The sequence below is a fragment of the Trifolium pratense genome, linkage group LG4, assembly GCF_020283565.1.
Source record: "Trifolium pratense cultivar HEN17-A07 linkage group LG4, ARS_RC_1.1, whole genome shotgun sequence".
Classification (NCBI taxonomy): domain Eukaryota; kingdom Viridiplantae; phylum Streptophyta; class Magnoliopsida; order Fabales; family Fabaceae; genus Trifolium; species Trifolium pratense.
In genome coordinates this window covers 54,868,697-54,895,861 of record NC_060062.1, presented here as the reverse complement: position 1 = coordinate 54,895,861, position 27,165 = coordinate 54,868,697, and the positions used below count along the sequence as shown (strand labels likewise).

The window sequence follows — 27,165 nt, the reverse complement described above, 5'->3', positions numbered from 1 at the left end:
ATCCTTACTGAATTCAATCAACACTTTTTGCTAAGCGCTCAAAGTTTATGTCAATTCCTATTCAATGTAATCTATGCAAGCGATAAACTAATTGAATAACACGGTGCGAATCGAATTAAAGTGATTAAGCATCATTAAATGGTCCCTTACAGTGCGTTTGGATGCTAAAATCGACAAAATAACCTAAGTATATGATAAAATCCTCATCCAAACACACTCTAAGGGACCATTTAACTAATTAAGCCATAAGTATATGATAAAATATCAAATCAAATATCATCATCATCATAAATAAAGTATCAACAACATTGTGGCTTCTCTATTTCTTTGAGTCGCGATAATTCTTCTTCCACATCGATAACAGGTATTACTACTCTTCGTTTTCTTGTCTCGGATCACAGATTCAGACATATTCTTCTTTTTCTTCTACGCTCAGCTTTTTATCCGTTAATTGCCGTCGTTTAAATTAGGGTTTCTCATCTTTTTTCATTTTGCCGTTCAATTTGTTAATTGCATCAGATATATATTTATTTATTTAAGATCTGTGAATTTAAGTTGATATTAGGGTTTCTTATATGATTTTTTGGGTTTTCAATTGCAGTTGTTGCTTTGTCACAATATGTATAACGGAATAGGGTTACAAACTCCAAGAGGGTCTGGTACCAATGGCTACATTCAGAGCAACAAGTTCTTCGTCAAGCCGAGAACTTCCAAGGTTGCTGAGAATATGAAGGGCTTTGAAGGAGATCAGGGTACTGCTGGTGTTTCCAGAAAGGCTAACAAAGAGATTCTTGAGCATGATCGTAAGCGTCAGATTCAGCTCAAACTTTTTATTCTTGAAGACAAGTTAATTGATCAGGGTTATACTGATGCTGAGATCGCTGAGAAACTCGAGGAGGCTCGCAATAGCTTGGAGGCTGCAGCTGACGAAAATGATTCTAATTTGGACAAGTGAGTTTTTGGATTTTAGATATTTGCGTATGAGTATGACATATGATTCCAATTGATGAATTTGTTGGTTCTGTCATTGCTTTACCAAATTTTTTGAAGTGTATTAATTGTTAATTGGTTTTTGTTGTGCATAGCTTTTTGTTTTTGATTATGGAGAAATTATTTTTATTGGTGTTATTGTTGTTGTAGGAGATTATATATATGATTATAATTATTAATTAAAGTTGAATAGTATGTGATCACAGTCGTTTCGTGGTCAAATAATAATTTAAATAAAAAGTAATACAAGGCAGTTAACCTTGGTCATCTCTGAAGACTCACAATCGGCTTATCTGTATTAGAAACAATTCAAAAACTGTAAATTATGGGGGGGTTTGGTTTGTTAACAGAACGTAAGAAAAATGTGAAATTTAATTGATTTAAAATGATCAATTCATTGGCTTAGGTAACTCATTCTTGATTCTATCATATGGTTCACAAAGAATAAATTCGTTATATGCTTATGTTCTGGTTGATTTATAAAACCGAATTAAACAAGCGTTACCAATTTTATACGAATTCCATTCAAACAAGCGTCAAATGCGTTCAACTAATCATAGGCAATAGTAAACAAGCGCTACTAATGACAGAATAATATCCTTACTGAATTCAATCAACACTTTTTGGTAAGCGCTCAAAGTTTATGTCAATTCCTATTCAATGTAATCTATGCAAGCGATAAACTAATTGAATAACACGGTGCGAATCGAATTAAAGTGATTAAGCATCATTAAATGGTCCCTTACAGTGCGTTTGGATGCTAAAATCGACAAAATAACCTAAGTATATGATAAAATCCTCATCCAAACACACTCTAAGGGACCATTTAACTAATTAAGCCATAAGTATATGATAAAATATCAAATCAAATATCATCATCATCATAAATAAAGTATCAACAACATTGTGGCTTCTCTATTTCTTTGAGTCGCGATAATTCTTCTTCCACATCGATAACAGGTATTACTACTCTTCGTTTTCTTGTCTCGGATCACAGATTCAGACATATTCTTCTTTTTCTTCTACGCTCAGCTTTTTATCCGTTAATTGCCGTCGTTTAAATTAGGGTTTCTCATCTTTTTTCATTTTGCCGTTCAATTTGTTAATTGCATCAGATATATATTTATTTATTTAAGATCTGTGAATTTAAGTTGATATTAGGGTTTCTTATATGATTTTTTGGGTTTTCAATTGCAGTTGTTGCTTTGTCACAATATGTATAACGGAATAGGGTTACAAACTCCAAGAGGGTCTGGTACCAATGGCTACATTCAGAGCAACAAGTTCTTCGTCAAGCCGAGAACTTCCAAGGTTGCTGAGAATATGAAGGGCTTTGAAGGAGATCAGGGTACTGCTGGTGTTTCCAGAAAGGCTAACAAAGAGATTCTTGAGCATGATCGTAAGCGTCAGATTCAGCTCAAACTTTTTATTCTTGAAGACAAGTTAATTGATCAGGGTTATACTGATGCTGAGATCGCTGAGAAACTCAAGGAGGCTCGCAATAGCTTGGAGGCTGCAGCTGACGAAAATGATTCTAATTTGGACAAGTGAGTTTTTGGATTTTAGATATTTGCGTATGAGTATGACATATGATTCCAATTGATGAATTTGTTGGTTCTGTCATTGCTTTACCAAAATTTTTGAAGTGTATTAATTGTTAATTGGTTTTTGTTGTGCATAGCTTTTTGTTTTTGATTATGGAGAAATTATTTTTATTGGTGTTATTGTTGTTGTAGGAGATTATATATATGATTATAATTATTAATTAAAGTTGAATAGTATGTGATCACAGTCGTTTCGTGGTCAAATAATAATTTAAATAAAAAGTAATACAAGGCAGTTAACCTTGGTCATCTCCGAAGACTCACAATCGGCTTATCTGTATTAGAAACAATTCAAAAACTGTAAATTATGGGGGGGTTTGGTTTGTTAACAGAACGTAAGAAAAATGTGAAATTTAATTGATTTAAAATGATCAATTCATTGGCTTAGGTAACTCGTTCTTGATTCTATCATATGGTTCACAAAGAATAAATTCGTTATATGCTTATGTTCTGGTTGATTTATAAAACCGAATTAAACAAGCGTTACCAATTTTATACGAATTCCATTCAAACAAGCGTCAAATGCGTTCAACTAATCATAGGCAATAGTAAACAAGCGCTACTAATGACAGAATAATATCCTTACTGAATTCAATCAACACTTTTTGCTAAGCGCTCAAAGTTTATGTCAATTCCTATTCAATGTAATCTATGCAAGCGATAAACTAATTGAATAACACGGTGCGAATCGAATTAAAGTGATTAAGCATCATTAAATGGTCCCTTACAGTGCGTTTGGATGCTAAAATCGACAAAATAACCTAAGTATATGATAAAATCCTCATCCAAACACACTCTAAGGGACCATTTAACTAATTAAGCCATAAGTATATGATAAAATATCAAATCAAATATCATCATCATCATAAATAAAGTATCAACAACATTGTGGCTTCTCTATTTCTTTGAGTCGCGATAATTCTTCTTCCACATCGATAACAGGTATTACTACTCTTCGTTTTCTTGTCTCGGATCACAGATTCAGACATATTCTTCTTTTTCTTCTACGCTCAGCTTTTTATCCGTTAATTGCCGTCGTTTAAATTAGGGTTTCTCATCTTTTTTCATTTTGCCGTTCAATTTGTTAATTGCATCAGATATATATTTATTTATTTAAGATCTGTGAATTTAAGTTGATATTAGGGTTTCTTATATGATTTTTTGGGTTTTCAATTGCAGTTGTTGCTTTGTCACAATATGTATAACGGAATAGGGTTACAAACTCCAAGAGGGTCTGGTACCAATGGCTACATTCAGAGCAACAAGTTCTTCATCAAGCCGAGAACTTCCAAGGTTGCTGAGAATATGAAGGGCTTTGAAGGAGATCAGGGTACTGCTGGTGTTTCCAGAAAGGCTAACAAAGAGATTCTTGAGCATGATCGTAAGCGTCAGATTCAGCTCAAACTTGTTATTCTTGAAGACAAGTTAATTGATCAGGGTTATACTGATGCTGAGATCGCTGAGAAACTCGAGGAGGCTCGCAATAGCTTGGAGGCTGCAGCTGACGAAAATGATTCTAATTTGGACAAGTGAGTTTTTGGATTTTAGATATTTGTGTATGAGTATGACATATGATTCCAATTGATGAATTTGCTGGTTCTGTCATTGCTTTACCAAATTTTTTGAAGTGTATTAATTGTTAATTGGTTTTTGTTGTGCATAGCTTTTTGTTTTTGATTATGGAGAAATTATTTTTATTGGTGTTATTGTTGTTGTAGGAGATTATATATATGATTATAATTATTAATTAAAGTTGAATAGTATGTGATCACGGTCGTTTCATGGTCAAATAATAATTTAAATAAAAAGTAATACAAGGCAGTTAACCTTGGTCGTCTCCGAAGACTCACAATCGGCTTATCTATATTAGAAACAATTCAAAAACTGTAAATTATGGGGGGGTTTGGTTTGTTAACAGGACGTAAGAAAAATGTGAAATTTAATTGATTTAAAACGATCAATTCATTGGCTTAGGTAACTCGTTCTTGATTCTATCATATGGTTCACAAAGAATAAATTCGTTATATGCTTATGTTCTGGTTGATTTATAAAACCGAATTAAACAAGCGTTACCAATTTTATACGAATTCCATTCAAACAAGCGTCAAATGCGTTCAACTATTCATAGGCAATAGTAAACAAGCGCTACTAATGATAGAATAATATCCTTACTGAATTCAATCAACACTTTTTGCTAAGCGCTCAAAGTTTATGTCAATTCCTATTCAATGTAATCTATGCAAGCGATAAACTAATTGAATAACACGGTGCGAATCGAATTAAAGTGATTAAGCATCATTAAATGGTCCCTTACAGTGCGTTTGGATGCTAAAATCGACAAAATAACCTAAGTATATGATAAAATCCTCATCCAAACACACTCTAAGGGACCATTTAACTAATTAAGCCATAAGTATATGATAAAATATCAAATCAAATATCATCATCATCATAAATAAAGTATCAACAACATTGTGGCTTCTCTATTTCTTTGAGTCGCGATAATTCTTCTTCCACATCGATAACAGGTATTACTACTCTTCGTTTTCTTGTCTCGGATCACAGATTCAGACATATTCTTCTTTTTCTTCTACGCTCAGCTTTTTATGCGTTAATTGCCGTCGTTTAAATTAGGGTTTCTCATCTTTTTTCATTTTGCCGTTCAATTTGTTAATTGCATCAGATATATATTTATTTATTTAAGATCTGTGAATTTAAGTTGATATTAGGGTTTCTTATATGATTTTTTGGGTTTTCAATTGCAGTTGTTGCTTTGTCACAATATGTATAACGGAATAGGGTTACAAACTCCAAGAGGGTCTGGTACCAATGGCTACATTCAGAGCAACAAGTTCTTCGTCAAGCCGAGAACTTCCAAGGTTGCTGATGTTGGAACAAAATTGATTTAAATATGTTTGCCCCTAAATCTATAAAGGTTTTGATGATAACAAAGTATTAATTAACAATTGGAAGGACTAAAAATTTATTTTAAGTGCGCAGATATAAGCATCATATAAGCTCTGAGTGAAGCTCAGAGGATGTGAATTCAGAAGTTCACAAGCGCTCAGAAGATGTTGGACTTCAGAAGATACAACATTCAGAGGATGAAGTCTTCAAAACTTCTTGACTGATTACAAGCTTCATCAAACTCTGAAGATCTTTTGGATATCTGTGAAGATTCCCTTTGCAAGTCAACTCTTCTACCAATGAAGAAAAGGACCTTTCAAGCCTGATCAGTCCAGCTACTCTTGTTTTGTCTGTCCTCTTTTGAGAACGTGGGTCTTCAGAATTGTTAGCTGAATAAGGAAAGTCTTCTCTGCTGTAGTCAAAGTACCTGAAACTCTTTCTTAGTTTTGGATACAACCAAACTGCATCAAGACAGACTGCTTGAAGACAAAAGATTATCAACTCCAACGGTTCTTTTTACAACGACTCTTTTCTAGTGATATATATACTAGAAGAATCAGCTACAACAAACATAGATATATTATCAAGAATTGAACGTGCGCTGAACAAACTCTGAACTCTGTGTATACAAGCTCTGAACCTCTTATCAAGTGTTTTTGCACTTTAGTCAAATACTTTGGACTCTCTGTATTTGTTCTCTTTAGGTTCTTCTTAGAGCAATTGTATATTTTATATACTTTACTATTACTTGAGAAAACTTAAGCTTGTGTGCTTAAGTGTGAAGTCTTAAGCTTGTGTGCTTGAGCATTGTTGAGAAGTCTCTTGCTTGTGTGCTTGAGCAGGTGTAATCTTGTGTGATTATAGTGAAATCCCTTGGAAGTGCAAGGGGACTGGACTACTCTCGTTTTGTGAGAGGAACCAGTATAAATTGCTTGTGTGATCTCTCTCTCTCTCTTATCGTGTTTATTGTGTTATTTATCCGCTGCCGTTGTAGTTAAGTTAAGAACTTGAAAAAGTTTTAAACTTGACTAAAACACAATTCAACCCCCCCTTCTTGTGTTTTCACACCTTCAATTGGCATCAGAGCACCTGGTCTGTTACTTTCACTTAACCGTGAGACAGTAAAGATCTTGTGAGAACACTATGTCTGGAGGAGATGATAGTAGTACTAGAACAACCGGTGAAGCCGGTGAGGCCAGTGGTGCTGGTGGTGGTCCTAGAAATGCTTTTGGTTTTGACTACTTAAGTAATGAATCACATGAACATAGTGGCAACAGAAAAGCCCCTATATTCAATGGTGATGCTTCATTATTTGAGTGGTGGAAAGAGAGATTGTATAGCAATATTACTGCTATTGATCATGAGTTGTGGGATTTGGTTGAGTTGGGAGTAACTTTTGAAAACTTAAATGAACATGGAAGATTGTCCATTGAGCATAGAAAGTTACTCACACCAGCTAACTTAAAAATCTACACTAAGCATCATAGAGTAAAGGACATTGTTGTTGGTGCTATTAGACATGAGGATTATGTCAGAATAGAGAACAAGTCTACTGCTAAATCCATCTTTGATTCTATGTGTGCTACCTATGATGGTAATGAAAAGGTTCAAGAGGCTAAAGCTAGTCTTTTGATAAGGCAATATGAACTATTCACTATGCAACAAGATGAAAACATTGAGACTATGTTTACAAGGTTTCAAATCCTTGTATCTGGTCTTAAAGCTCTTAAGAGGAGTTATTCCACCTATGACCATGTTCAGAAGATTCTGAGAAGTCTTCCTATTGCTTGGAGACCCAAGGTCACTGCAATAGAGGAAGCTCAAAATCTCAAGACTCTGAGTCTTGAAGCTCTGATAAGCAATCTCAGAAGATGGTTCTGGATGCTGACTCAGAAACTAAGAAGAAGTCCAAGTCAGTGGCTTTACAGTCAACTAGGACTACATCTAAGGCTCTTAAGACTCAGCTTCTTGATATTGAAGAAGAAACTTCTGCTGATGGTCAAGAGGATGAGATGAATGAGGATGAGTTTGCTTTATTCACCAAGTTTCAGCAATGGAACAGATTTAACAAAAGAAATTTCAGAGGTAACAGCTCCAGAAATTTTGTCAGCAAAAAGGATGATCAGAAGAACTGCTTCAACTGTAAGAAGCCAGGACACTTTATTGCTGATTGTCCAGAAATGTCTGCTAAAGACAAAAGCAAAAGATACAGCTCAAAGAAGCAACAATTCAAGAGCAAATTGAAAAAGAGTCTGATGGCTACTTTTGAAGAGCTATCATCTGAGGAAGAAGTTGAGGAAGAAGAAGAGGCAAATCTAGCCCTGATGGCTTCAGCTGACTCAGATGCAGACTCAGACGATGAATCAGAATCAGAATCAGATTCTGAAGTAACCGATGAGGTATTTTCTGACTGCTCTAAATCTCAACTTATAACTGCACTTAACAAGGTCATTGAGAAACATCTCAGAGTGTTAAGTAAACAAAAAGTTTTACAAGAAAAGCTTAACACTCTGACTGAACAAGCAGAACATTTTCAAGGTCTGTATCAAGAAACTCTGAATAGAGTAAATGACTTTGAAAAGGGTTGTGCTGTTTGTCACAAACCTATTGATGAGCAGGAAATAGCTCTTCAACAGTTTGTGCATCTCAACCTTGGGAAGAGCAAAGCTGCTAATAGAATTTATAATGTTTTAAGACATAGAGGAGAAGGACTTGGCTATGAATATGGTAGAACATATTCAAAGCTAAAGACCTTTGCCAAAAAGGTTGGAAAATCTTGGGTTTATTATGTTGTTCCACCAAGTGAAGAGGGAAAGAATCCTGGTATGGTTGAAAATGACAATGATGATCTGAGTGATTTAGAAGCTGACAGCTCAGAGGAACCAAGTTCCTCAGGATCTGGAAAGAAAAGTTCAGAAGATAGAAGTTGTTCAGAACCTGAGAACATTAGTTCAGAAGTTCTGAAAGCTTCAACATCTGAAACTTCAAATTCTGGATCCAAAGGAACTTCAGTACCTGAAGCTAGTCAATCTAAAGGATCAGAAGTTCTTAAAAGAAAAAATTCTAAATCTCAGATGGAGTACAGGACTCAGATTATTTATGATTCTAGAGTCAGTAGATATAATCAATCAGAACATGGGATTGGTGATAGATACAAACCCTGGAATCATAAACAATCCAAATCCTGGAATAATAACAGATTTCAAAAGAAAAGGTTTCAAAAAGGTTATTATTCCAAACCAAGATCTTTCTCCAACACTAGACAACATAATAAGCATTTGTGGACTAACAAGCGTGGACCCAGAAGATGGGTACCAAAAGCTGAAATTATGTACCATTCAGATTTACCAACTAGGAAAGGATATGTCCTACCTAGAGTGTGGAAACAAGTCTTATGCAAAGGAAGAAGGGCTTATGTCCTAGACCAATGGCTGACAAATTCTCAAGTTAACAATCAGAACTTGATAAATGAAGAGGAAGAATACTGGGATGACTTTATCATTAACCTTGATGAAGAGTTCTATCGCAATGATTAAAGTTGTTTCTCATACAGCCTGCCACTCAAAGAAGTATCATGAAACACTCATGGTATTTGGATAGTGGATGTTCAAGGCATATGACTGGTGACAAACAACTATTTTCCAAGCTGACTATGAAAGAAGGAGGATCTGTTGGCTTTGGAGGTAATCAAAAAGGAAAGATAATAGGTACAGGTACAGTAGGTAATTCTTCCCTATCTATTAATGATGTTTGGTTAGTTGATGGACTCAAACATAACCTATTGAGCATAAGTCAATTTTGTGACAATGGTTATGTAGTTGTCTTTAATAAGGAATCATGTACTGTGTCTTAACAATCTGATAACTCCATGATATTCAAAGGTCTGAGAAAGAACAATGTTTATAAAATTAATCTTTCTGATTTGAATGAACAAAAAGTGATGTGTCTTTTGACCTTGAGTGAAGAAAAATGGATCTGGCATAAGAGGTTAGGCCATGCTAACTGGAGGTTAATCTCTAAGCTTAGTAAGCTTGACCTTGTCAGAGGATTACCTAAAATCAAATATCACTCAAACACATTTTGTGGTTCATGTCAAAAAGGAAAGATTACAAAATCATCTTTTAAACCTAAGAACATTGTCTCTACCTCAAGACCATTGGAACTTCTTCACATTGATCTTTTTGGGCCAGTTCACACTGCCTCTATCAATGGAAAGAAGTATGGATTAGTAATTGTTGATGATTACAGTAGATGGACTTGGGTAAAATTCCTAAGAACAAAAGATGAAGCTTATGATGAGTTTAGCATCTTCTGCAAACAAATTCAAAATGAAAAAGGCTACACTATTTTAAAAGTTAGAAGTGATCATGGTGGAGAATTTGAAAATGAACCTTAGAGAAATGTAACGTCCAGGATTTTCATCCAAGATATTTGTTAAAAATTATATTTAGTTGGAAAATGTGCCGCTATTTTTTTTTAAAAAAATAAAATGGTTACAAAGATAATTGAAGTGAAATTCAGAGAAATATAAACTTAACTTAAAAATGAATTATTGTTTAAAAATTTCCAGCGGAAGAAAATACAACAAAGAACTATTCATTACATAAAATTCTCCAATTACAAAACCCAATTTTTCCCCGTTCGTACGCGCTTCAAGCATCACATCACATTCAATCAAAGCTTTCTCCTTGAGTACCTAAAATGTTGGTTGTAAGGGTCAATTTCCGTATCCACATTGAATCATACTCACCACAAGAAAATGTTATAAAATAATAACAAAACACTTCACCTTTATCGAAAATATAATTATTAGTTTTTAAAAAAAAACCTTTGATGATTAGAGTACAAATATAAGAACCGAAAGAAAAGCAACGGTGACACACATTAACACATAACCCAAATTACATGATCATCCAAATAAAGGATAGCAACAATCAGTTTTGCTACCTACACTAATAATTCTTATATATTTTTTTTTCTTTCTTTCCTTCCAATTACATTAGTTCTTTTAAGACTAGAATAATTATTTACTCTTGTTAGTTCTTCCTTCCTATATGAAGTAAAATGCGACTAAGACAACCCTATATGAAACACTAATGATCCGGATAATAAATCTCATACCAATGAGAGAACCAGCCACACAGGCTAAAAGTAAACCAGCCACACAGGCTCAAGCCACACAGGCTAAAAGTAAAACCAGCCACACATGCTAAAAGTAAACCAGCCACACAGGCTACCTAAATATACTCTGCTATACACATCCTATATGATGCATGATACTTCACTTTCTTAGCAAAGCCGATTTCACCGAAACAACAATAAATCTCTCTGATTTGTAACTACTTATTTATATATTCCAATTCTTAATTTCATCAAGTAATTGTATAATTAGCAACTACCCAAACACAACACACATGACATGAACAACAATAAATCTCTCTGATTTGTAACTACTTATTTATATATTCCAATTCTTAATTTCATCAAGTAATTGTATAATTAGCAACTACCCAAACACAACACACATGACATGAACTGAAGATTAATTTGCAAACATAACCCACAACTCCATCAATTCAATTATCACAAACTTATATATATAACCGACGTACAAAATTATTTATTTACTTTTTATAAGGCTGATTCCATTGGTTCATTTTAAGTGGCAAAAGTTCTACTATTATTTAACAACATAATCCTACGTAGCATGAGTTTATGGGGAAAAAGCCCTTACCTTAGGCGCTTTCCTTCCAAGCATACACTAGCCTAAATTCGCAGCTACCGCATCTCTCGTTCTAGAGTCCGTTTTGAAAATCAAACCGAAAACCATATGCCACGATTGATTTAGGGGAGAATAAGGCCAAGAACATAGCTTGATTATCACTTGATTATCACTTGATTATCACGATTGATTTAGGTTTTGTGTTTGTTGCTTCTACTGATTTTGAAGCCTTAATAGAATAATAGATTAGTGTGATGATGAGGTCTAAACAATGTAAATTTAAGATAGAGGTGATAGAAAAATCAAGCTCTTAAAGCTATTGGCCAAAAATGCATGAACTAAGTAAGAATGATCATGGCTTTTAATAGGCAATTGTACCATGAAAGGAAAAACGAGATTAGCATATAATTTATATGAAACAAGACATGAAGGCAAATAAATTAGTATTAAGTGCTTTTCTTTGGCAACTATGAAATTAAACGTGTGGGAAATGAATTGTAATGATGGGCATTAAGTGCCACAATTATGGTAAATTTGGTCACATGATTATGCTTATGCATGAATTCGTCTCTATCATTTTCACGTGGATAATATATTGGCAGGGCTTCCCATTTTGGCTTGGTCAAATGGATTTATCAACATCCTAAAACTAGTGCTAATTAATTTCCGGAACTTATAAATTGGTGAAGTAATAATTAAAATAAATACTATCTCGTCAAATACTAAAGTAAAATAAGAAAATGGAATATAAAATAATTACTTATATAGATTTTATTAATCAAATAACAACTCAATAAAATGTATGTATAAAATATTGGGGCGTTACATTATTACCCCCTTAAAAGAGTTTCGTCCTCGAAACTAGAAAATAAAAATATTAGCGTAAAATTATTTCATTAAATAAAATCATAGCATAAAAGCACTTGTTGTTAAAGATTAAGTTAAAGTATTTCGACACGTAAATAAAAATGAATTTCTCGGGTCTTGCATTCTTTCCACCAAAAATTTAGTTTCGTCCCGAAACTAGAAAAAAAAATTGAGGTATAATTTTCTAAAACACTTTATGTAAGGTAAAAATAAAATAAGGTACAAAAACTTAAGAGCAAGATAAGACATACAATCTCATGATTACGCTGCGCACTCTGATGTCAAACCCTCTTTTCTGAGTCTGGAAAGCAGCTAATTGGAAAGGATGAGCTAGTTAATTTAATTAGCCAAGAAAGACTAAGAAGAATGGCGGATTGGGAATTATCGGACTAAACCCCGTAATCTTCCTGCCTCTGGTCGAGCTAATCGACAGAAGCCAATAACATAAGTAGCAAAAATAAATTGAAAGATAAAAGTACTTTTTGTAGCTTTAAGAAAAAATTATAATTCAAAATATGGTAGAAACATTTTTCTAAAGATCATATTACTTCATAATAGGTGTTCTCTAAGAATTTACTTATTTTAAAATCATCGTAGTAATAAATTTCTTCAAAACTAAAGACTACAAAATTATTCAAAAATATTTCACTTAAAAAAAATATTAAAAAAAATACCTTATAATCTATAGTCGTCACAAAAAAATACACTCATTTTCATTAAAAGAGTATAAGGTCTATTCAATATAAAATTCACAAAAGCAAGCATAGCTTCTACCAATCACAAAATCATTTCAGTTAAGCAAAAGAATCCATACAATGGTCATGAACGAATAGTACACTAAGAAACACTAATCATAACAAGCACATCCAAAAAAATTACACATCAATCAAGGCATTCGTCGTAAACAAAATCGCTCCCACCCCAAAATTATTTGTCCGAGGATCATTGCTCTGATACCAAATGTAACATCCCGGATTTTTATCCAAGATATTAGTTAGAATTTTGCTTAGTTTGAAAATGTGCGGGTACTTTTTTTTTTTTTAAATAAAATGGTTACAAAGATAATTGAAGTGAAATTCAGAGAAATATAAACTTAATTAAAAATGAATTATTGTTTGAAAAATCCAGCGGAAGAAAATACAACGAATAATTTATTACATAGCATTCTCAAATTACAAAACCCAATTTTTCCCCGTTCGTACGCGCTTCAAGCATCACATCACATTCAATCAAAGCTTTCTCCTTGAGTACCTAAAATGTTGGTTGTAAGGGTCAATTTCCTGGTCCACATTGAATCATACTCACCACAAGAAAATGTTATAAAATAATAACAAAACACTTCACCTTATGAAAAAATATAATTATTAGTTTTAAGAAAAACCTTTGATGATTAGAGTACAAATATAAGAACCGAAACAAAAAGCAGGTGACACATATTAACACATAACCCAAATTACATTACCATCCAAATAAAAAGAGAGCAACAATCAGTTTTGCTACGTACATTAATAATTCTTATATATATATATATATATATATATATATATATATATATATATATATATATATATATATATATATATATATATATACATATTCTTTCTTTCCTTCCAGTTACATTAGTTCTTTTAAGACCAGAATAATTATTTACTCTTGTTAGTTCTTCCTTCCTATATGAAGTGCAATGCGACTAAGACAACCCTATATGAAATACTAATAATCCGGATAATAAATCTCATACCAATGAGAGAACCAGCCACACAGGCTAAAAGTAAACCAGCCACACAGGCTCAAGCCACACAGGCTAAAAGTAAAACCAGCCACACAGGCTAAAAGTAAACCAGCCACACAGGCTACCTAAATATACTCTGCTATACACATCCTATATAATGCATGATACTTCACTTTCTTAGCAAAGCCGATTTCACCGAAACAACAATAAATCTCTCTGATTTGTAACTACTTATTTATATATTCCAATTCTTAATTTCATCAAGTAATTGTATAATTAGCAACTACCCAAACACAACCCACATGGCATGAACTGAAGATTAATTTGCAAACATAACCCACAACTCCATCAATTCAATTATCACAAACTTATATATATAACCGACGTACAAAATTATTTATTTACTTTTTATAAGGCTGATTCCATTGGTTCATTTTAAGTGGCAAAAGTTCTACTATTATTTAACAACATAATCCTACGTAGCATGAGTTTATGGGGAAAAAGCCCTTACCTGAAGAACTTCCTAGTCAATGAAACTCTAATGTCCACGAAATGATGCTCAGCAAACCAAAGCTTGGTGCCTTACGAAATTAGCGAGAAGTAATGAATGAAAAATATTTAATGGGTAAGATAATATGGGGATGGAATATGAAATAGGTGGATTCTATGGACGTTCTTCTCTTTTTAGTTATACTAAATGCACAAATATGGAGTTAAGCATGTAACTTGTGGAAGGTAGGCATGTCACTCAAGGGAAGAATAAATAGAATATCTGGAGAGACCAAGTGAGAGTGTGACGTGAATTTCATGGTGAGAGTGAAGGGTTATTCTTGTTTAATTATAATTAAGACAATTGAAATGGAATCAATGTGAGACAATGCACCTGATCAAAACGGTTATGAAGGAAATTAAAGAAATATTTACTTGACATCTATCAATAACTTGGCTGGCAAATAGAAGGCTATATTAAGGAATTATTATAGACTTTATGGTGGAAGAAATAAAAGGATAATCATTGCTTGTTAATAGTCATTTAAATGAGAACAAAGTGAAAACAATTTTCCTAAAACGGTGCACAACATGTGAGAAGGAATTAAGGGGATATTCATTATGTCTTAAAGGAGAAAACGTGTGGTTCCCCTTTCTTTCTTAATGCAATTTATCATTCAAAATTCATAGAATTACTAAAATAATTAGCCAAGTCATAAGATAAATTGTTCCATCGAATAAATAATTTGTAAATTCTTTAGAGAATATATTCCAAGATTTGGGTCGTTACATTATTACACCCTTAAAAGAGTTTCGTCCTCGAAACTAGAAAATATAAAAAGATAAGTTAGATAGAGTTCTCTCGTTAAATAAAATCATAGTGTAAGAAAATCACTTTCCAAAATAGAAATTAAAATGTTTTAACTTGTAAATAGAATAAAATATTTATCTAAAAATAAAGTTTTTCGATCTTACATTCTACCCACCAAAAATTTCGTTTCGTCCCCGAAACTAGGCAATAGAAAAATTTGAAGTATAATTTTTGAAAACTCTTTATGTAAAGTACTTCTTTAAATAAATTTTGACAAGATAAGAATGTTTAAGAATAAGGTGAGACATAAAATATATTAAACGTCGTATTTCTGCTGCGCACTCTGATCTAAATAAAAGCCAAAAAAAACATAAGTAGCAAGAAAATTGCAAAGATAAAAATAAATTTTTTTTTTTTGCAGCTTTAAGAAAAACCTCTAATCTCTAATTCAAAATATGGTAAAAGCATTTTTCTAAAAATAATATTACTTCATAGATATTCCCTAAGAATTTACTTATCTTAAAATCATCGTACAAAAAAAAAATCTTCACAACAAAAGACCACAAAATTATTCAAAAATATTTCACTCATAAAAATACCTTAGAACATATATTCGTCCTAAAAAAATTCATTCCTTTCAATTAAAAGAGTATAGACTATTCAATAGAAAATTCATAAAAGCAAACATAGCTTCTAACAATTACAAAATCATTTCCTTTAACAAGAAAATCATACAATCATCTTATGAGAAACACACCGAAAAACATCAATAATAACAAAGTCATACATAAATCACGCGACAATCAAAACATGAGTCGTAAAAATAAGGCATCGCTCCCACCCCAAAAATATTTGTCCGAGGATTATTGCTCTGATACCAAATGTAACGTCCAGGATTTTCATCCAAGATATTTGTTAAAAATTATATTTAGTTGGAAAATGTGCCGCTATTTTTTTTTAAAAAAATAAAATGGTTACAAAGATAATTGAAGTGAAATTCAGAGAAATATAAACTTAACTTAAAAATGAATTATTGTTTAAAAATTTCCAGCGGAAGAAAATACAACAAAGAACTATTCATTACATAAAATTCTCAAATTACAAAACCCAATTTTTCCCCGTTCGTACGCGCTTCAAGCATCACATCACATTCAATCAAAGCTTTCTCCTTGAGTACCTAAAATGTTGGTTGTAAGGGTCAATTTCCGTATCCACATTGAATCATACTCACCACAAGAAAATGTTATAAAATAATAACAAAACACTTCACCTTTATCGAAAATATAATTATTAGTTTTTAAAAAAAAACCTTTGATGATTAGAGTACAAATATAAGAACCGAAAGAAAAGCAACGGTGACACACATTAACACATAACCCAAATTACATGATCATCCAAATAAAGGATAGCAACAATCAGTTTTGCTACCTACACTAATAATTCTTATATATTTTTTTTTCTTTCTTTCCTTCCAATTACATTAGTTCTTTTAAGACTAGAATAATTATTTACTCTTGTTAGTTCTTCCTTCCTATATGAAGTAAAATGCGACTAAGACAACCCTATATGAAACACTAATGATCCGGATAATAAATCTCATACCAATGAGAGAACCAGCCACACAGGCTAAAAGTAAACCAGCCACACAGGCTCAAGCCACACAGGCTAAAAGTAAAACCAGCCACACATGCTAAAAGTAAACCAGCCACACAGGCTACCTAAATATACTCTGCTATACACATCCTATATGATGCATGATACTTCACTTTCTTAGCAAAGCCGATTTCACCGAAACAACAATAAATCTCTCTGATTTGTAACTACTTATTTATATATTCCAATTCTTAATTTCATCAAGTAATTGTATAATTAGCAACTACCCAAACACAACACACATGACATGAACAACAATAAATCTCTCTGATTTGTAACTACTTATTTATATATTCCAATTCTTAATTTCATCAAGTAATTGTATAATTAGCAACTACCCAAACACAACACACATGACATGAACTGAAGATTAATTTGCAAACATAACCCACAACTCCATCAATTCAATTATCACAAACTTATATATATAACCGACGTACAAAATTATTTATTTACTTTTTATAAGGCTGATTCCATTGGTTCATTTTAAGTGGCAAAAGTTCTACTATTATTTAACAACATAATCCTACGTAGCATGAGTTTATGGGGAAAAAGCCCTTACCTTAGGCGCTTTCCTTCCAAGCATACACTAGCCTAAATTCGCAGCTACCGCATCTCTCGTTCTAGAGTCCGTTTTGAAAATCAAACCGAAAACCATATGCCACGATTGATTTAGGGGAGAATAAGGCCAAGAACATAGCTTGATTATCACTTGATTATCACTTGATTATCACGATTGATTTAGGTTTTGTGTTTGTTGCTTCTACTGATTTTGAAGCCTTAATAGAATAATAGATTAGTGTGATGATGAGGTCTAAACAATGTAAATTTAAGATAGAGGTGATAGAAAAATCAAGCTCTTAAAGCTATTGGCCAAAAATGCATGAACTAAGTAAGAATGATCATGGCTTTTAATAGGCAATTGTACCATGAAAGGAAAAACGAGATTAGCATATAATTTATATGAAACAAGACATGAAGGCAAATAAATTAGTATTAAGTGCTTTTCTTTGGCAACTATGAAATTAAACGTGTGGGAAATGAATTGTAATGATGGGCATTAAGTGCCACAATTATGGTAAATTTGGTCACATGATTATGCTTATGCATGAATTCGTCTCTATCATTTTCACGTGGATAATATATTGGCAGGGCTTCCCATTTTGGCTTGGTCAAATGGATTTATCAACATCCTAAAACTAGTGCTAATTAATTTCCGGAACTTATAAATTGGTGAAGTAATAATTAAAATAAATACTATCTCGTCAAATACTAAAGTAAAATAAGAAAATGGAATATAAAATAATTACTTATATAGATTTTATTAATCAAATAACAACTCAATAAAATGTATGTATAAAATATTGGGGCGTTACAGAAACAATTCAAAAACTGTAAATTATGGGGGGGTTTGGTTTGTTAACAGAACGTAAGAAAAATGTGAAATTTAATTGATTTAAAACGATCAATTCATTGGCTTAGGTAACTCGTTCTTGATTCTATCATATGGTTCACAAAGAATAAATTCGTTATATGCTTATGTTCTGGTTGATTTATAAAACCGAATTAAACAAGCGTTACCAATTTTATACGAATTCCATTCAAACAAGCGTCAAATGCGTTCAACTAATCATAGGCAATAGTAAACAAGCGCTACTAATGACAGAATAATATCCTTACTGAATTCAATCAACACTTTTTGCTAAGCGCTCAAAGTTTATGTCAATTCCTATTCAATGTAATCTATGCAAGCGATAAACTAATTGAATAACACGGTGCGAATCGAATTAAAGTGATTAACCATCATTAAATGGTCCCTTACAGTGCGTTTGGATGCTAAAATCGACAAAATAACCTAAGTATATGATAAAATCCTCATCCAAACACACTCTAAGGGACCATTTAACTAATTAAGCCATAAGTATATGATAAAATATCAAATCAAATATCATCATCATCATAAATAAAGTATCAACAACATTGTGGCTTCTCTATTTCTTTGAGTCGCGATAATTCTTCTTCCACATCGATAACAGGTATTACTACTCTTCGTTTTCTTGTCTCGGATCACAGATTCAGACATATTCTTCTTTTTCTTCTACGCTCAGATTTTTATCATAGGCAATAGTAAACAAGCGCTACTAATGACAGAATAATATACTTACTGAATTCAATCAACACTTTTTGCTAAGCGCTCAAAGTTTATGTCAATTCCTATTCAATGTAATCTATGCAAGCGATAAACTAATTGAATAACACGGTGCGAATCGAATTAAAGTGATTAACCATCATTAAATGGTCCCTTACAGTGCGTTTGGATGCTAAAATCGACAAAATAACCTAAGTATATGATAAAATCCTCATCCAAACACACTCTAAGGGACCATTTAACTAATTAAGCCATAAGTATATGATAAAATATGAAATCAAATATCATCATCATCATAAATAAAGTATCAACAACATTGTGGCTTCTCTATTTCTTTGAGTCGCGATAATTCTTCTTCCACATCGATAACAGGTATTACTACTCTTCGTTTTCTTGTCTCGGATCACAGATTCAGACATATTCTTCTTTTTCTTCTACGCTCAGCTTTTTATCCGTTAATTGCCGTCGTTTAAATTAGGGTTTCTCATCTTTTTTCATTTTGCCGTTCAATTTGTTAATTGCATCAGATATATATTTATTTATTTAAGATCTGTGAATTTAAGTTGATATTAGGGTTTCTTATATGATTTTTTGGGTTTTCAATTGCAGTTGTTGCTTTGTCACTATATGTATAACGGAATAGGGTTACAAACTCCAAGAGGGTCTGGTACCAATGGCTACATTCAGAGCAACAAGTTCTTCGTCAAGCCGAGAACTTCCAAGGTTGCTGAGAATATGAAGGGCTTTGAAGGAGATCAGGCTACTGCTGGTGTTTCCAGAAAGGCTAACAAAGAGATTCTTGAGCATGATCGTAAGCGTCAGATTCAGCTCAAACTTGTTATTCTTGAAGACAAGTTAATTGATCAGGGTTATACTGATGCTGAGATCGCTGAGAAACTCGAGGAGGCTCGCAATAGCTTGGAGGCTGCAGCTGACGAAAATGATTCTAATTTGGACAAGTGAGTTTTTGGATTTTAGATATTTGTGTATGAGTATGACATATGATTCCAATTGATGAATTTGCTGGTTCTGTCATTGCTTTACCAAAATTTTTGAAGTGTATTAATTGTTAATTGGTTTTTGTTGTGCATAGCTTTTTGTTTTTGATTATGGAGAAATTATTTTTATTGGTGTTATTGTTGTTGTAGGAGATTATATATATGATTATAATTATTAATTAAAGTTGAATAGTATGTGATCACGGTCGTTTCATGGTCAAATAATAATTTAAATAAAAAGTAATACAAGGCAGTTAACCTTGGTCGTCTCCGAAGACTCACAATCGGCTTATCTATATTAGAAACAATTCAAAAACTGTAAATTATGGGGGGGTTTGGTTTGTTAACAGAACGTAAGAAAAATGTGAAATTTAATTGATTTAAAACGATCAATTCATTGGCTTAGGTAACTCGTTCTTGATTCTATCATATGGTTCACAAAGAATAAATTCGTTATATGCTTATGTTCTGGTTGATTTATAAAACCGAATTAAACAAGCGTTACCAATTTTATACGAATTCCATTCAAACAAGCGTCAAATGCGTTCAACTATTCATATGCAATAGTAAACAAGCGCTACTAATGACAGAATAATATCCTTACTGAATTCAATCAACACTTTTTGCTAAGCGCTCAAAGTTTATGTCAATTCCTATTCAATGTAATCTATGCAAGCGATAAACTAATTGAATAACACGGTGCGAATCGAATTAAAGTGATTAAGCATCATTAAATGGTCCCTTACAGTGCGTTTGGATGCTAAAATCGACAAAATAACCTAAGTATATGATAAAATCCTCATCCAAACACACTCTAAGGGACCATTTAACTAATTAAGCCATAAGTATATGATAAAATATCAAATCAAATATCATCATCATCATAAATAAAGTATCAACAACATTGTGGCTTCTCTATTTCTTTGAGTCGCGATAATTCTTCTTCCACATCGATAACAGGTATTACTACTCTTCGTTTTCTTGTCTCGGATCACAGATTCAGACATATTCTTCTTTTTCTTCTACGCTCAGCTTTTTATGCGTTAATTGCCGTCGTTTAAATTAGGGTTTCTCATCTTTTTTCATTTTGCCGTTCAATTTGTTAATTGCATCAGATATATATTTATTTATTTAAGATCTGTGAATTTAAGTTGATATTAGGGTTTCTTATATGATTTTTTGGGTTTTCAATTGCAGTTGTTGCTTTGTCACAATATGTATAACGGAATAGGGTTACAAACTCCAAGAGGGTCTGGTACCAATGGCTACATTCAGAGCAACAAGTTCTTCGTCAAGCCGAGAACTTCCAAGGTTGCTGAGAATATGAAGGGCTTTGAAGGAGATCAGGGTACTGCTGGTGTTTCCAGAAAGGCTAACAAAGAGATTCTTGAGCATGATCGTAAGCGTCAGATTCAGCTCAAACTTGTTATTCTTGAAGACAAGTTAATTGATCAGGGTTATACTGATGCTGAGATCGCTGAGAAACTCGAGGAGGCTCGCAATAGCTTGGAGGCTGCAGCTGACGAAAATGATTCTAATTTGGACAAGTGAGTTTTTGGATTTTAGATATTTGTGTATGAGTATGACATATGATTCCAATTGATGAATTTGCTGGTTCTGTCATTGCTTTACCAAAATTTTTGAAGTGTATTAATTGTTAATTGGTTTTTGTTGTGCATAGCTTTTTGTTTTTGATTATGGAGAAATTATTTTTATTGGTGTTATTGTTGTTGTAGGAGATTATATATATGATTATAATTATTAATTAAAGTTGAATAGTATGTGATCACGGTCGTTTCATGGTCAAATAATAATTTAAATAAAAAGTTATACAAGGCAGTTAACCTTGGTCGTCTCCGAAGACTCACAATCGGCTTATCTATATTAGAAACAATTCAAAAACTGTAAATTATGGGGGGGTTTGGTTTGTTAACAGAACGTAAGAAAAATGTGAAATTTAATTGATTTAAAACGATCAATTCATTGGCTTAGGTAACTCGTTCTTGATTCTATCATATGGTTCACAAAGAATAAATTCGTTATATGCTTATGTTCTGGTTGATTTATAAAACCGAATTAAACAAGCGTTACCAATTTTATACGAATTCCATTCAAACAAGCGTCAAATGCATTCAACTATTCATAGGCAATAGTAAACAAGCGCTACTAATGACAGAATAATATCCTTACTGAATTCAATCAACACTTTTTGCTAAGCGCTCAAAGTTTATGTCAATTCCTATTCAATGTAATCTATGCAAGCGATAAACTAATTGAATAACACGGTGCGAATCGAATTAAAGTGATTAAGCATCATTAAATGGTCCCTTACAGTGCGTTTGGATGCTAAAATCGACAAAATAACCTAAGTATATGATAAAATCCTCATCCAAACACACTCTAAGGGACCATTTAACTAATTAAGCCATAAGTATATGATAAAAAATCAAATCAAATATCATCATCATCATAAATAAAGTATCAACAACATTGTGGCTTCTCTATTTCTTTGAGTCGCGATAATTCTTCTTCCACATCGATAACAGGTATTACTACTCTTCGTTTTCTTGTCTCGGATCACAGATTCAGACATATTCTTCTTTTTCCTCTACGCTCAGCTTTTTATGCGTTAATTGCCGTCGTTTAAATTAGGGTTTCTCATCTTTTTTCATTTTGCCGTTCAATTTGTTAATTGCATCAGATATATATTTATTTATTTAAGATCTGTGAATTTAAGTTGATATTAGGGTTTCTTATATGATTTTTTGGGTTTTCAATTGCAGTTGTTGCTTTGTCACAATATGTATAACGGAATAGGGTTACAAACTCCAAGAGGGTCTGGTACCAATGGCTACATTCAGAGCAACAAGTTCTTCGTCAAGCCGAGAACTTCCAAGGTTGCTGAGAATATGAAGGGATTTGAAGGAGATCAGGGTACTGCTGGTATTTCCAGAAAGGCTAACAAAGAGATTCTTGAGCATGATCGTAAGCGTCAGATTCAGCTCAAACTTGTTATTCTTGAAGACAAGTTAATTGATCAGGGTTATACTGATGCTGAGATCGCTGAGAAACTCGAGGAGGCTCGCAATAGCTTAGAGGCTGCAGCTGACGAAAATGATTCTAATTTGGACAAGTGAGTTTTTGGATTTTAGATATTTGTGTATGAGTATGACATATGATTCCAATTGATGAATTTGTTGGTTCTGTCATTGCTTTACCAAAATTTTTGAAGTGTATTAATTGTTAGTTGGTTTTTGTTGTGCATAGCTTTTTGTTTTTGATTATGGAGAAATTATTTTTATTGGTGTTATTGTTGTTGTAGGAGATTATATATATGATTATAATTATTAATTAAAGTTGAATAGTATGTGATCACGGTCGTTTCATGGTCAAATAATAATTTAAATAAAAAGTAATACAAGGCAGTTAACCTTGGTCGTCTCCGAAGACTCACAATCGGCTTATCTATATTAGAAACAATTCAAAAACTGTAAATTATGGGGGGGTTTGGTTTGTTAACAGAACGTAAGAAAAATGTGAAATTTAATTGATTTAAAACGATCAATTCATTGGCTTAGGTAACTCGTTCTTGATTCTATCATATGGTTCACAAAGAATAAATTCGTTATATGCTTATGTTCTGGTTGATTTATAAAACCGAATTAAACAAGCGTTACCAATTTTATACGAATTCCATTCAAACAAGCGTCAAATGCGTTCAACTAATCATAGGCAATAGTAAACAAGCGCTACTAATGACAGAATAATATCCTTACTGAATTCAATCAACACTTTTTGCTAAGCGCTCAAAGTTTATGTCAATTCCTATTCAATGTAATCTATGCAAGCGATAAACTAATTGAATAACACGGTGCGAATCGAATTAAAGTGATTAACCATCATTAAATGGTCCCTTACAGTGCGTTTGGATGCTAAAATCGACAAAATAACCTAAGTATATGATAAAATCCTCATCCAAACACACTCTAAGGGACCATTTAACTAATTAAGCCATAAGTATATGATAAAATATGAAATCAAATATCATCATCATCATAAATAAAGTATCAACAACATTGTGGCTTCTCTATTTCTTTGAGTCGCGATAATTCTTCTTCCACATCGATAACAGGTATTACTACTCTTCGTTTTCTTGTCTCGGATCACAGATTCAGACATATTCTTCTTTTTCTTCTACGCTCAGCTTTTTATCCGTTAATTGCCGTCGTTTAAATTAGGGTTTCTCATCTTTTTTCATTTTGCCGTTCAATTTGTTAATTGCATCAGATATATATTTATTTATTTAAGATCTGTGAATTTAAGTTGATATTAGGGTTTCTTATATGATTTTTTGGGTTTTCAATTGCAGTTGTTGCTTTGTCACTATATGTATAACGGAATAGGGTTACAAACTCCAAGAGGGTCTGGTACCAATGGCTACATTCAGAGCAACAAGTTCTTCGTCAAGCCGAGAACTTCCAAGGTTGCTGAGAATATGAAGGGCTTTGAAGGAGATCAGGCTACTGCTGGTGTTTCCAGAAAGGCTAACAAAGAGATTCTTGAGCATGATCGTAAGCGTCAGATTCAGCTCAAACTTGTTATTCTTGAAGACAAGTTAATTGATCAGGGTTATACTGATGCTGAGATCGCTGAGAAACTCGAGGAGGCTCGCAATAGCTTGGAGGCTGCAGCTGACGAAAATGATTCTAATTTGGACAAGTGAGTTTTTGGATTTTAGATATTTGTGTATGAGTATGACATATGATTCCAATTGATGAATTTGCTGGTTCTGTCATTGCTTTACCAAAATTTTTGAAGTGTATTAATTGTTAATTGGTTTTTGTTGTGCATAGCTTTTTGTTTTTGATTATGGAGAAATTATTTTTATTGGTGTTATTGTTGTTGTAGGAGATTATATATATGATTATAATTATTAATTAAAGTTGAATAGTATGTGATCACGGTCGTTTCATGGTCAAATAATAATTTAAATAAAAAGTAATACAAGGCAGTTAACCTTGGTCGTCTCCGAAGACTCACAATCGGCTTATCTATATTAGAAACAATTCAAAAACTGTAAATTATGGGGGGGTTTGGTTTGTTAACAGAACGTAAGAAAAATGTGAAATTTAATTGATTTAAAACGATCAATTCATTGGCTTAGGTAACTCGTTCTTGATTCTATCATATGGTTCACAAAGAATAAATTCGTTATATGCTTATGTTCTGGTTGATTTATAAAACCGAATTAAACAAGCGTTACCAATTTTATACGAATTCCATTCAAACAAGCGTCAAATGCGTTCAACTATTCATATGCAATAGTAAACAAGCGCTACTAATGACAGAATAATATCCTTACTGAATTCAATCAACACTTTTTGCTAAGCGCTCAAAGTTTATGTCAATTCCTATTCAATGTAATCTATGCAAGCGATAAACTAATTGAATAACACGGTGCGAATCGAATTAAAGTGATTAAGCATCATTAAATGGTCCCTTACAGTGCGTTTGGATGCTAAAATCGACAAAATAACCTAAGTATATGATAAAATCCTCATCCAAACACACTCTAAGGGACCATTTAACTAATTAAGCCATAAGTATATGATAAAATATCAAATCAAATATCATCATCATCATAAATAAAGTATCAACAACATTGTGGCTTCTCTATTTCTTTGAGTCGCGATAATTCTTCTTCCACATCGATAACAGGTATTACTACTCTTCGTTTTCTTGTCTCGGATCACAGATTCAGACATATTCTTCTTTTTCTTCTATGCTCAGCTTTTTATGCGTTAATTGCCGTCGTTTAAATTAGGGTTTCTCATCTTTTTTCATTTTGCCGTTCAATTTGTTAATTGCATCAGATATATATTTATTTATTTAAGATCTGTGAATTTAAGTTGATATTAGGGTTTCTTATATGATTTTTTGGGTTTTCAATTGCAGTTGTTGCTTTGTCACAATATGTATAACGGAATAGGGTTACAAACTCCAAGAGGGTCTGGTACCAATGGCTACATTCAGAGCAACAAGTTCTTCGTCAAGCCGAGAACTTCCAAGGTTGCTGAGAATATGAAGGGCTTTGAAGGAGATCAGGGTACTGCTGGTGTTTCCAGAAAGGCTAACAAAGAGATTCTTGAGCATGATCGTAAGCGTCAGATTCAGCTCAAACTTGTTATTCTTGAAGACAAGTTAATTGATCAGGGTTATACTGATGCTGAGATCGCTGAGAAACTCGAGGAGGCTCGCAATAGCTTGGAGGCTGCAGCTGACGAAAATGATTCTAATTTGGACAAGTGAGTTTTTGGATTTTAGATATTTGTGTATGAGTATGACATATGATTCCAATTGATGAATTTGCTGGTTCTGTCATTGCTTTACCAAAATTTTTGAAGTGTATTAATTGTTAATTGGTTTTTGTTGTGCATAGCTTTTTGTTTTTGATTATGGAGAAATTATTTTTATTGGTGTTATTGTTGTTGTAGGAGATTATATATATGATTATAATTATTAATTAAAGTTGAATAGTATGTGATCACGGTCGTTTCATGGTCAAATAATAATTTAAATAAAAAGTAATACAAGGCAGTTAACCTTGGTCGTCTCCGAAGACTCACAATCGGCTTATCTATATTAGAAACAATTCAAAAACTGTAAATTATGGGGGGGTTTGGTTTGTTAACAGAACGTAAGAAAAATGTGAAATTTAATTGATTTAAAACGATCAATTCATTGGCTTAGGTAACTCGTTCTTGATTCTATCATATGGTTCACAAAGAATAAATTCGTTATATGCTTATGTTCTGGTTGATTTATAAAACCGAATTAAACAAGCGTTACCAATTTTATACGAATTCCATTCAAACAAGCGTCAAATGCATTCAACTATTCATAGGCAATAGTAAACAAGCGCTACTAATGACAGAATAATATCCTTACTGAATTCAATCAACACTTTTTGCTAAGCGCTCAAAGTTTATGTCAATTCCTATTCAATGTAATCTATGCAAGCGATAAACTAATTGAATAACACGGTGCGAATCGAATTAAAGTGATTAAGCATCATTAAATGGTCCCTTACAGTGCGTTTGGATGCTAAAATCGACAAAATAACCTAAGTATATGATAAAATCCTCATCCAAACACACTCTAAGGGACCATTTAACTAATTAAGCCATAAGTATATGATAAAAAATCAAATCAAATATCATCATCATCATAAATAAAGTATCAA

At 32.7% G+C, this 27,165-nt stretch overlaps 7 protein-coding genes across 7 annotated transcripts; all 7 read left to right on the top strand.

The window, feature by feature from the left end:
• Positions 1-303: 303 nt before the first annotated feature.
• Positions 304-970, top strand: LOC123924080 (pre-mRNA-splicing factor cwc-21-like). The gene is made up of 2 exons (XM_045976842.1): positions 304-364; positions 602-970. Exon 2 carries the CDS (start codon positions 620-622, stop codon positions 953-955), a length of 336 nt encoding a protein of 111 aa, XP_045832798.1. The 5' UTR covers positions 304-364; positions 602-619; the 3' UTR covers positions 956-970.
• A 919-nt stretch (positions 971-1,889) lies between these two features.
• Positions 1,890-2,542, top strand: LOC123924303 (pre-mRNA-splicing factor cwc-21-like). The gene is made up of 2 exons (XM_045977147.1): positions 1,890-1,950; positions 2,188-2,542. The coding sequence occupies exon 2, from the start codon at positions 2,206-2,208 to the stop codon at positions 2,539-2,541; it is 336 nt and encodes a 111-aa protein (XP_045833103.1). The 5' UTR covers positions 1,890-1,950; positions 2,188-2,205; the 3' UTR covers position 2,542.
• A 933-nt stretch (positions 2,543-3,475) lies between these two features.
• On the top strand, positions 3,476-4,174 carry LOC123924047 (pre-mRNA-splicing factor cwc-21-like). The gene is made up of 2 exons (XM_045976810.1): positions 3,476-3,536; positions 3,774-4,174. The coding sequence occupies exon 2, from the start codon at positions 3,792-3,794 to the stop codon at positions 4,125-4,127; it is 336 nt and encodes a 111-aa protein (XP_045832766.1). The 5' UTR covers positions 3,476-3,536; positions 3,774-3,791; the 3' UTR covers positions 4,128-4,174.
• An 887-nt stretch (positions 4,175-5,061) lies between these two features.
• Positions 5,062-19,933, top strand: LOC123923273 (pre-mRNA-splicing factor cwc-21-like). Its single transcript, XM_045975962.1, has 3 exons — positions 5,062-5,122; positions 5,360-5,473; positions 19,648-19,933. Exons 2-3 carry the CDS (start codon positions 5,378-5,380, stop codon positions 19,885-19,887), a joined length of 336 nt encoding a protein of 111 aa, XP_045831918.1. The 5' UTR covers positions 5,062-5,122; positions 5,360-5,377; the 3' UTR covers positions 19,888-19,933.
• An 888-nt stretch (positions 19,934-20,821) lies between these two features.
• Positions 20,822-21,515, top strand: LOC123923272 (pre-mRNA-splicing factor cwc-21-like). Its single transcript, XM_045975961.1, has 2 exons — positions 20,822-20,882; positions 21,120-21,515. Exon 2 carries the CDS (start codon positions 21,138-21,140, stop codon positions 21,471-21,473), a length of 336 nt encoding a protein of 111 aa, XP_045831917.1. The 5' UTR covers positions 20,822-20,882; positions 21,120-21,137; the 3' UTR covers positions 21,474-21,515.
• Positions 21,516-22,407: 892 nt separating this feature from the next.
• LOC123924716 (pre-mRNA-splicing factor cwc-21-like) lies at positions 22,408-23,204 on the top strand. Its single transcript, XM_045977680.1, has 2 exons — positions 22,408-22,468; positions 22,706-23,204. The coding sequence occupies exon 2, from the start codon at positions 22,724-22,726 to the stop codon at positions 23,057-23,059; it is 336 nt and encodes a 111-aa protein (XP_045833636.1). The 5' UTR covers positions 22,408-22,468; positions 22,706-22,723; the 3' UTR covers positions 23,060-23,204.
• Positions 23,205-25,579: 2,375 nt separating this feature from the next.
• On the top strand, positions 25,580-26,273 carry LOC123923711 (pre-mRNA-splicing factor cwc-21-like). Its single transcript, XM_045976428.1, has 2 exons — positions 25,580-25,640; positions 25,878-26,273. The coding sequence occupies exon 2, from the start codon at positions 25,896-25,898 to the stop codon at positions 26,229-26,231; it is 336 nt and encodes a 111-aa protein (XP_045832384.1). The 5' UTR covers positions 25,580-25,640; positions 25,878-25,895; the 3' UTR covers positions 26,232-26,273.
• Positions 26,274-27,165: the final 892 nt, after the last annotated feature.